General features: G+C 30.6%; 1 protein-coding gene and 1 pseudogene across 4 annotated transcripts; one reads left to right on the top strand and one right to left on the bottom strand.

The window, feature by feature from the left end:
• Positions 1 to 260: 260 nt before the first annotated feature.
• On the bottom strand, positions 261 to 3,861 carry LOC111297054 (E3 ubiquitin-protein ligase DIS1). 4 transcript variants are annotated; one of them, XM_089741014.1, is made up of 5 exons: positions 3,802 to 3,861; positions 3,073 to 3,123; positions 2,268 to 2,498; positions 1,225 to 1,611; positions 261 to 814 (listed from the first exon to the last, which is right to left on the bottom strand). In XM_089741014.1, exons 3-5 carry the CDS (start codon positions 2,472 to 2,474, stop codon positions 494 to 496), a joined length of 915 nt encoding a protein of 304 aa, XP_089597140.1. In that variant the 5' UTR covers positions 2,475 to 2,498; positions 3,073 to 3,123; positions 3,802 to 3,861; the 3' UTR covers positions 261 to 493. The 4 variants fall into 4 exon arrangements, with proteins under 4 accessions (XP_089597140.1, XP_022747377.2, XP_089597141.1 ...); XM_022891642.2 differs by lacking the exon at positions 3,802 to 3,861 and adding an exon at positions 3,431 to 3,794; XM_089741015.1 differs by lacking the exon at positions 3,802 to 3,861 and adding an exon at positions 3,431 to 3,788 and having other exon boundaries at positions 3,066 to 3,123.
• A 1,698-nt stretch (positions 3,862 to 5,559) lies between these two features.
• Positions 5,560 to 10,499, top strand: LOC111297119 (uncharacterized; annotated as a pseudogene).
• The last annotated feature ends 510 nt before the right edge of the window (positions 10,500 to 11,009 follow it).

Raw genomic sequence — 11,009 nt, 5'->3', positions numbered from 1 at the left:
TCAGACAAATGAGAGCAAATATTTTATACTTGACAGGGAAAGATGAGAGTAAGAGCAGATGTTTATCCTACTGACCTGTTCTGCATTAAAATACACTGTTTGATGCAGATTCCATTCAGCTCAACAGCTACTGTAGGTAAATTTGTAGCCATAAAAATACCAGAGATGCCATGCCATGGCCCATGGGCACCAATTCTATTAAATACTGATAATTAGGAAGCACATTTGCTCAGAATCAGCATCACCAGCAACAAAGAGAATAAAAATAAGGTACTTTGTAAGATGTAAATCTGCATATATGACAATCTAAAATCACTATAGGTAGATACTAGATTTGTAGGCATAAATGTTACATCTTCCCACTCATGTTTTTGATGCATGGATAAGCAAAGAGAGTTTGCCCCCTATAAACCAAAAAATACATGACCGGAACACCCGGTAAAACTACCAAAAGAAACCAATCTACTTGCTATTACAACAAAATAGAATCCCATCACTGCTCTTTCCATATCCTTCCTGTCACTCTAAGCTTCAATTCTTTCCGGTCCCCACCTGAGAAGAACAAAGCCATGTTGCGTTGGATAATGAGACCATCAAAACTGTCACGAACCTTTCGATGACTGTCCCTTATGCTCCTGGGTACCCCCTGCCAAACCATCTTCCTCCCGTTCCCACCCACCTCAAGGCTGTAGCTATAGTTCTTTGCCTCATTATCATCACCCATAAACCGTAAGAATGCAATATAAACAGGAGAGATCCCAAGCTGGAAGGCTTCAAAATGCAAGCAAAAGTACTGACCAAAGCAACTGAAAACCTAAAAATTGAGAAAAAAAAAATCCAACGATTAGTGCCATAACCCTCACAAAATCTTCAAATAAAATCTAAAATAGCAAGTTTCAGTCTATTGAATATCATTGTCCCATGTCAAATAACAAAAAGAATAATAATCTCTTATCCAAAAGTAGAAATCAACTTAGCAACAGTCTTCAATTTTGTATGGCTAAGCCATTCTTATAGTTTTAGGTCCCCTCTATGATTGTATTCACTGGTAGAACAATAGGAAAACCCCATTGGCAATAGACTTTACACAATTCATCACCCATTATGAACTAGATCAACATGCACACAACAAACTTTTAGCTACTGAATTTGCAGAAACAGTCTAGAGGGTTGGAGAAACAAAAATATGACAAGAAATATGAAGCAAGAACAAAGCAACAATACCGTTAGCATCCATGTAGCATTCTCAACCTCATGTGGATTTGATTTGACATAACGATGGTTGAAGGTGCTGCCATTGTGCATGTCAACTTTGTGATCATCTTTCAGATGGGACACAAGATAAGGAATATCACCAATGACAGTGCATTCTGACCCAGCATAGGGGCAGCTATATGGTCTATAAGAACATTGTGACTCATGCTTTAGCTTGCTGTAATATGGATATATGCCGATGCACCCAAAACTCTGATATTTACAGGGAAGCTCGAGAGATGCAGCAACCTTCTCCAATGCAAGACACCTAATATTACCAAGTTCATGCCTGCAAGTGGGGCACCGGTTGTGCACCCTTGGCTTGCAACCAGAACACAATGTGTGTCCATTTGAACACTGCACAAAGAAAGAGCACCAGCATTTAGTTTCAGTATTAATATTCACCATTAATTTATGAGGATGACCATATAGCAGACAAAGAAAAAATGACAACACAATACAAAAATAGTATCACAAGCCAATAAAGAGCATCCTGACACAGGTACTTCATGCCATCGCCCTGCCAAGTATAAGTTATAGAGCCAGTGTGATGCTTCTATTTTTTGGGTGTATTAATATGGATATTGATTGATTTTTTCCCCTTTCCCCTTATTAAACCAACCTACTTTTGAGACATCAATGATTCTATAAAATAATTAATTAAATAATTCAAAATTACTAATAGCTTAAAGGCTATAAGCAAAACAACAAGAAAAACAACTTTACAAGATAATCAAAACAAAACAAATTCAGCCTTTGTGGCCATATTAATGCGCTAGGTTAAATCTACCTGCCGAATGGCAAGAGTGTGCAAAATATATATCATCTTGTATATAGATATGGTTTGCTAAAGATACCTTTAGGATAATTTAGTAGAAGGTGATTTTGAATCAATATGATTCCCAGAAGATTTCAGTGGATGGCAAGAGAGTCCAGCAGATACAAATTATAGAACATACATGTCAGAAAATTTCATCAAAGTAAATCAACTAAAAGGTGTCATATGAACAAACCTGATGAATTGGTGGGTACATTGCATTTAAGCAAACAGGGCACTCCAACAGCTCACGAACACTGCTAGACACCGTCACATTAGGTTTTATAGCAGCTTGAGTAGGATCATTCACAGATTCACTATCCATAATGTCTTCATTTTGTGGAGGATCAATAACCTCAGGCTTGATCCGCAAGTCATCAAAAAAGGGATTTGCAGATGCCATGCTAGTATCTATGCTCAGTCTAGACTGAAAATACACACACACACACGAGCGCGCGCGCACACAAAAACCAGAAAATCAGATAAAATTCCACTTAACAGATACAAGCAATTTAAAACTAATGATCTGTATCAAATTTGTCAAGTTAATGAATTAAGGTTACTCCAAGTCAGAAAATGATAATTTCAACACATCAGCTTGTTTTTCTACCCATCATCACAACCCTCATGAAACAATATTCCACTACTTATAAGGGTAGAAAACATTTTACTTGCTTAAAAAATAATTAATAGTAAGAATTACACGAAACTAATATTTGTTTACATGTAGTAATCGTTTCACACAATCCTTTATCCGAAATCAATATGCAAGGATAACCAAATACAAAGATCAACACTGACATTTTACTTTTGAACAAGTCACTTAAAAATCAACAGCATGAAATACTCAGTGTTGATTATTTGAGTCAAACCAACCTATCAATCATTCAATAATAATAGCTAAGGTCCCTCAATGCATATAATCAAAATTAGTTTACACTTAACAACAAAAAATCTGAAAAAAAAAATAATCATAGGGACAAAATATTCTTACGACCCACTTTTTTTAAACCCTCAATCCTTTCCCTTTTCTCTCTCAAATCCACCTTAACCTACAAAAAAAATCATCAGAAAATCAGATTCTTTCATTTAAAAAAAACTATAAATTCATAATTGTGGAGATTACAACAATGTAGGTGGAAAAAAATCAAAGTAAAAAATTAGACAATGTAATTGTAACTTACTGAACCAAATAAACATTAAAAAACCCTAAAAAAGAGATACAAATCCAAAATTTCCAAAAATGAAACTACCTAAAAGAATCAAATAGATCTAGAATAATCCAAAAAAGGAAACTTTATAACCAACCAAAGAAAAACCAGAAAACCAAACTCCCAACAAAAAACAAAGAAAACCCACCTTCAATGCAAACTCAAAAACCCATTTGAATCCAAAGAAAAAAAAATACAACCAAGAAAACCCAGAAAATCCGCCTTCAATACAAACTCAAAAACCCATTTGAATCCAAAAAAAAAAAAAAAAAAAAAACAAATCCTTTAAAAAAAGGGCAGACGGCGGCCAAAAATGAAGAAGAGAAGAAGAGGAAATTTTTATAAGGAAATGGGTGGATTTTTCCTTTTGTTATGTTTTTGGGGGTTTTATGGAGCGGAGAATTTCAAATTAAAGAGAGAGAGAGAGCTTCGGAATAGGATTGGGAGAGAGAAATTTCTCGAGATAATACAAAAAGATGGGAAAAAAAAAGTGTTCGAAGTTAAGAAAGGGCCCGTTACCTGGCTTTTGTTTTCATTTTTTTTAATAAAAAGGTCGAAAATGTTGGGGGAGTCGGGAGGGAAATTTATACGTGGCTGCTACGCACACTTTAGCGTGATTGAGATGGCGCGTGGCGAGAGAGAAAAGAGAGATTTTATTTTTGAAATGAAACAGAAAGAATCAAAGCCGAAGAAATAAATATAGTCAATTTAGTTAATTTATCCCCGAATTTTTTTCTTATAAAAAAAAAATATAGTCAATTTAAAAATATAAAATAATATGAAATAAGAATAATACATTTTAAATTTTAATAAAAAATATATAAATTTAATAAAATAAAAAATATATTATATATTTTTATATTAATCTAAATTACAATACATAATTATTTATAATATTATATTACAAAATAAATAAATATTTTATATAGCTTGTCACATGAATATTTAAGTAGATAATTTATATTTTTAACATATAAGATAATATATAAAATTAAATAATTTTAAAAAATCAAATCTTTAAATTTAAATTTTGAAAAAAACTTCAATTTATATTATAGTAAATTATTCAAATTTCAAGATAAATTTGACAATTATACTTGAATTTTGAATAAATATCAAAATTAACTTGTAATAAAATTTTGAAACTGAAAGAATTACAAACTAAATCGATAAAAATGTCTGTAAAGATGAAAATTTGGTACTTCGGTTAAGAGCTTTTTTTAGACATCGTTTGATTAAGAGGAATTTAAAATATTTTTGGCAAATTTTGTACTTTTAAAAATATAATTTTTATGTTTGATTTACGAATATTTAATTTTTAAGATAATTTTAATTTCTCAAAAATATCTAAAATTTTCAAAATAAAAATTTCACGTTTTGTTATAATTTTTAAAAATTTCAGGTCGAAACGAAAAGTATGATCTTGATCTTAACCCTACCAAGGGAACGAAAGACCCTTTAAAAAGTCTTCATTTGCGATTAGGGGCATTCAAGTATGCAACTCTAGATTAGAATTTATTTCATATTTGATTCATCCTTATATTAAAAACACATGAGTCAATGTGAATTTTTATTTTATGATTTAGTTTATTATTCAACAATATATTTTGTGTTTCTTTATAAAATATAATATATATTATTATATATGTTTTTTTTTTCATTTTTTCCCAAGATTTTGAGCAAAATCATAATGGTGATTGTATGTTTATATATATATATATATATATATATATATATATTACAATCATTAAAAGGGAAAATTTGCTATGGCTCATCATTTTCATTAAAAAATACATCTAATTTATATCTTTAAGCTAAAGAAAGTATTGTTGATCATTTTTTTTTATCATTTTGTGGACCAAATATTACATCATTTTCAAGTTCATAATTTTTTTTTCATTTTTTCCCAAGATTTTGAGCAAGATCATAATAGTGATGGTATGTTTATAAATAAATAAATATATATATTTGCAGAAAAATTGTTATGGCTCATTATTTTCATAAAAAAATACATCTATTTTTATACCTAAAGAAAGTGTTGTTTATCGACATTTTTTTTATCATTTTGTGGACCAAGTATTACATCATTTTCAAGTTCAAAATTGATTGTCACTCAAATTCAGAAGATGCTTAATGGAGAGGAAACTTCATATCTACTTGTAGAAGTTCAGAATGTAAGTAGTCTAATAATTTTTAATAATGTTTGCTTAGCAATGTCTTGCATTTTATGAGTGTGTTCGGTCAGGCTGAGGAAGCTGCAAGAAAAAGTGCTGTTAAAGAGAAACTGTTATGTCCAACTAAAAGGATTTTGTAATAACTAAGAATACTTTTCTTTGTTTAAAATTTGCATTGAAATAGAACTATTGGATTCTCTTTGTAGCATTTTTACATTTTTATTTTCACCTTCTAGGTAAGATAAAAGTTATTCTGGAAAACCCCTGGTTGGTCTAGCTTTAGCTTTCTGGAGTAGAGAATATTGCTCCAGAAGCTGGGCCAGCATGCAATATAACTTTTATATGGAGATTGTTGATAGTTTTCCTTTGATATTCTATGTAATAATGCATGGATGTGCTGGCAGAGCTTGCTGTGGGTAATATTGTGAGGCGTGATTTGCACATTACCAGAGAGGTGGATCTTTCTCTGACAACAGCTGCAATGGCTGGACTGAACTTATCAGTTGGAAGTGATGATGAAGATGATGTTGATCGAGATGACCACGTAGTATTATCAGCCTCTGCCATTGCTGCTCTTCTAGAAGCACCTTGAGTCCACCTTCCTTGCAAACACTACTTGAGAATGTGCCTGAGTCTGCGGCAATTCCTCATACTTCTTCTGGTGGAGATACTGAAGGAAAAAGCAAATGTAAACTCTTTACTTGAGGCACCTCTTCTATTTGCATTATACTTGATGATATTAGAATTTTATGTTTCCCCTGATATTTTCTGAGATTAATATCTCTGGAAGTGGTTAAATATTGGTTTATGTGAAACTGGTTTTTTTTTTTTTTAACGGTGATAATCATGTGATGTTAAATCTTGTCGCATTTTGAGATATTTAAGGGTTCTATTTCCTTTGCAGGCTTGCAGCTGCTGACAAAAGTTCAAGAAGTCGGAAGCTGAAGCATGATTCATTGAAGCAGTCAATGAGCTTATTCAAGACATTAGTACTTGCCATGAACAGATTGCTGAGCAAGCAGTAGAGCATAAACATCAAAATTATCTTTTCTGTCTTAAGCTTTTAAATTCTCTTTGGATTTCTCTCCATTATAGAACGCTGTCTTATGCCACCCCGCTATCCAACCAACCCCCCTACATCATGGTCTATCACATTCCCAAGCTTTCATATTTATGCTTGCTGTTTCTAGTAGATTATTTTGTTTCATTTTCTCTGACATGTTGAGGTTTTATGATTCTTAGAGTTAATATTTTCAGAGTTTCCAGGATGATTCTTGGATTTCTATTGAGGTGAGATAAGTGAATCATTTTCGAACTGGACCCGATTTTATATAATAGATATCCAAATCCAATCCGATATTAAAATATTATTTTTTATATCCAGTGAGACTCACATATGTCTTCTGTTTAGCATGTTTCGGCACGAATGATATTTGATATACTTTACCCGTTAAACTTCATTTGCTTTTAGTATGCTCTTACTCATAAAACACCTGGACAAATTTATGTCTAGGATTCTTCATCTATCTTACAACTATGAAACACATTGATCTCTATGTGTTCTCATGTTGTTCTAACTGTTTCACATATTAACTTGCACGTTTACTTATTATAGCTAAAATATTTTGTCAGTGAGGTGATATTAACTTCATGCAGCTCAAGAACCGTGCTGGAATTTCTTCGCAAAAAAGAAGGAAAGATCATTTCAGGTATTTGTTGCAGAAGGTGCTCCAAGGTTTGTACAAGTAGCTAATATATTTATAAGGAAAAGACTCTTTTAATCTGCTGCAATTTTGATATTCTCCTGGTAACATTTTTTTTCCATTACTTGGTGTTACCTTAGGTATCAGGGGCATGTTCTTGCTAAGGAATTGGTCACTAGAGGTTTACAAGTCACACTTATTACTGACTTGCAGTTTTTACCATGATTTCCTGAGTAAACATAGTATGCGATGTTTTAATGTTTTCCTACTTAGTAACGGGTTTCTTGCACTGTTTTCAGCTTTATCTTGAGATTTGTAATGTGAAAGTTATTGTGGGAACTCGTGCTGTCTTGGCTAATAGTGGGGTCATAGCATCTGTTGGACTAAGGTTATAAATAAGATATTAATACTATCTAGCTATTCAAATTTAATTTAAATAAAATATAAATTCGGTTTGATCATTATTGAATCAAGCTTAAATTTGAGTATCTCAACTTATTAATCGAGTTAAATTCGAACAATTTTATATTCAATTTAAATAGTTCACGAATTTAATCGAATTTTTATATTTTAATTATTTTAATTAATAAAATATTTTAAACTCAAGCTTAAGATTGAATTTATTTTTTTATATGAATCAAGTCTAATCAAGTAAATTTAAAATAAATTAATTTATATCTCAAATCAAAATCAAGTTAAAAAAATAAAATTTAATTAAACTTAAATCAAATTTCAAACTTCAAATTTAAAGTTAAATTTAAACTTAAATTTAATATCATATCAATTGAAACTCAATCTATTACACACGAAATAGGGTTGCACTTGTTGCTTAAAAGCATGCTGTTCCATCTGTTGTACTTGCTGGCAGTCACAAGATACTTTGGCATAACTACTTGACCAGCAAAACTTATAGAAGTTCTAGTGGAATAATAAATAAAACCACTTTTTTTTTTTATCATTTCAACTTAAATTAACATTTTGTGTCATTTATTTATGCCTCTATGATGGTAAGAATTTATGTGTTTTTGCTTGTTTTTTAAGATAATTCAATGTCAATAACTTGAGGTGTCATGCACATGAATAATAGGATAGAAATTTGGGAGGGGTCTAAGAAGAGCTATTAGTGCATAGGATTTCAATTGATGGGGCCAGCTAGTACATAGGATAAATATGTACAAGCACACTTCATGGTGCAAAAGATGGGTTGAGCATGAAGGGTGTTGATGCAGAAGTATTAAGCATGCATTTGGTTTAAAATTTTATGATAAAATAAGATAAAATAAGATAATATTATAAATAGAATTAAATTAAATAATATTATTTTAACTTATATTTGATATGTATAAAAATTATAATAGGATAATTTATTTATTAGTCAAAGTTATTATTTCTCAAAATTTATATAATTTAAGTTATTAATGTAATTTTTAAGAATATAACATAACATATTAGTTTAATCTTATAGATTAAAAATAATTTTTTTTACTTTAAAATAATTGAATCATTATATACTAAGAGAATAATTAATTCTCTACATATTTCTATTTTTTTCTTTAGACACAAACTAAACATAATATATAAAGATTATCATTTTATCATATTTACCATCTTATGCACTTAACTTGATCTAAATTCCTAATAAAAAGAGGTAAGGATGGGATAATATATGGAGGCTAATAGTTCAAAAGAACGTATCCTATGTGTGAAACAAAAATTGAAGTCTAAGCCATATATAGGGACATTCATTTAAAAAAAAAAAAGATATAGGTATGTTTAGGGGTATGAATAATACATTAATATCTATAAATTATTCGAGTTCAATTCGAATAAAATTTAAATTCAGCTCGACTTGAGTAATTTGTTTTATCAATCAACACAAATTTCAAGTTTCGAATTTGAAATTAAATTCGAATTCAAACTTAATATTATATCAATTCGAATTTGATCAATTACACTTTCAAATATGTTTTGCATTCCATTTGTTTTCTTTATGTTTAGTCGGTCATTGTACCTTGGTGCTCATGTTTCCTTTTATGTGGTTTAGAAGAATGAGGAGTGTTGTAACATAGGTTGGAGTCCTATACTTGTTATAAGATTTGATTTCTTTTCTTTTGTCTAGCTTTTATTACCTCTTGTAAGCCATCAGGTGCTAGCGAATGTGATTTGAAGTGATGCCTAGCTCGTTTCTTGTATGTTAACAAGGCTATTAATCTAATTGTTCTGCATCTGACATGTATAGATTTTCATGTCAGTCAACGCATTATCAAGCCAGGATCTCATGTTACTTTGCATGACTGCTCACAAGCTTTTCAAGGACATTATTACATCCTTTCTTTAAATCTAGTCATGTGGTGAGGGTAAGCTTTTATTGTAAGTATGAGCTTGAAGAGAAAAAGTATTGGGGTGTAGTTATGGAGATCGTTGCTAATTGATTTTTGAGAGCTTCATTATAAAGAAATAAACAATAAACCAAAAAAAAAAAAGCTACTCGACTAAAGATAGAGATGGTAATGAATTAGAGCAAGATAGATTTTTGTTCGTTGACTTTACTTTATATAATAAATATTCGAATTTAACATGATATCAAAATATTATTTTTTATATCTAATCTAATTCAATTCATATATATATATATATATAATTGAAATCGATTTAACTCAAAATTAATAAATATTTTTTAATATAAATATAATATTAAATAAATAATAAATACATTTATATATATATATATCAAGATGAGATAAGACGAATTTATTTAAAATTCAACCTCAACTTTTTAAAAAAAAATTCAATTCAAAATTCAATTTAAAAAAATTTAAAATTAGATCGAGTTAAAACCGAATTTTGGTTGGATTACCAACCCTATACGAAGATAGTCCGAGAAATGACCTAATAATTGAAACGCGCTCAGCATCCCAGATGGTGTTAATGCTTTTAATGCAAATATTACAGTATGGCTTCTGTTGTCGTTCCTGTATTTTTTAATTTTACTTCAGCTCCTGCGTGTCTCTAGTTAATTCTTTGGTGGTCTATATGACAGTCATGCCCCTTGCATCCACACAATCCCGAAGTCTTACTGAATGAACTGCGGTCCCCATTTGAGTAGCTGGATTTTGTAGAATTCTCAGATTGCTTGGATTTTGGAAGTGGCATTGGTGCCCTGCTTCTTCATGTCATCAATCCAGCATTTCATTATGCGCCGCCAAAGCTTGTTAGTCTCTTTTAAGTTCAACTGGACTGTATGGAGTTTGAAAGTAAAAATTTCTATCCTTCCTGTAATTATGTAAATGTTTGATGTTTACTTTTCATTTCTAGCTACCAATTTCACATTGATCTTGGTCTAAAGAGAGAAAAAAAAAAAGATTGCTTCAATTTGGAATTTAACATTAGTATAAATTGTGTGATAAAGCACATGCAAATATAACCCTTAAGGTTTCATTGTAGAATTCAAATCTAAACATTAATCGAGATGCGATGGGGATGAAAGGATCCTTAAATGCAGAGAATTCTATTGAACGCATAATAAATTAGAGATCATTTCATTTCTTTCATTCTAATTTTGAAAAATCATGAGTTAATCCGATAACTAAAATAAATATTGAAAGAGTAAATATTAGCTAGTGAAAAGTTAAATCATCAGTATGGATTCGTGAAATTGACTTCGACGAATTGCAGAGAAACAGAAGAAAGTAATTTTTTTGTGATTGTGAAGAGTTACAGGGCTTACGAAATAGAAATGCAGTGGGAGAAACAGAGAAATCAAGTGAAGGTAATTTTTGCAATTGCCATGAATTTCCTCATTGTATCCTGCAGCAAAAATCATTCTTGAACTACTGTTGCAATACATTTG

This window comes from Durio zibethinus, chromosome 12, assembly GCF_047325235.1.
Source record: "Durio zibethinus cultivar Kanyao isolate XHJ-2024 chromosome 12, ASM4732523v1, whole genome shotgun sequence".
Taxonomy (NCBI): Eukaryota; Viridiplantae; Streptophyta; class Magnoliopsida; order Malvales; family Malvaceae; genus Durio; species Durio zibethinus.
Note: the sequence above shows the minus strand (reverse complement) of the source record. Positions and strands in the feature narration are given on the sequence as shown.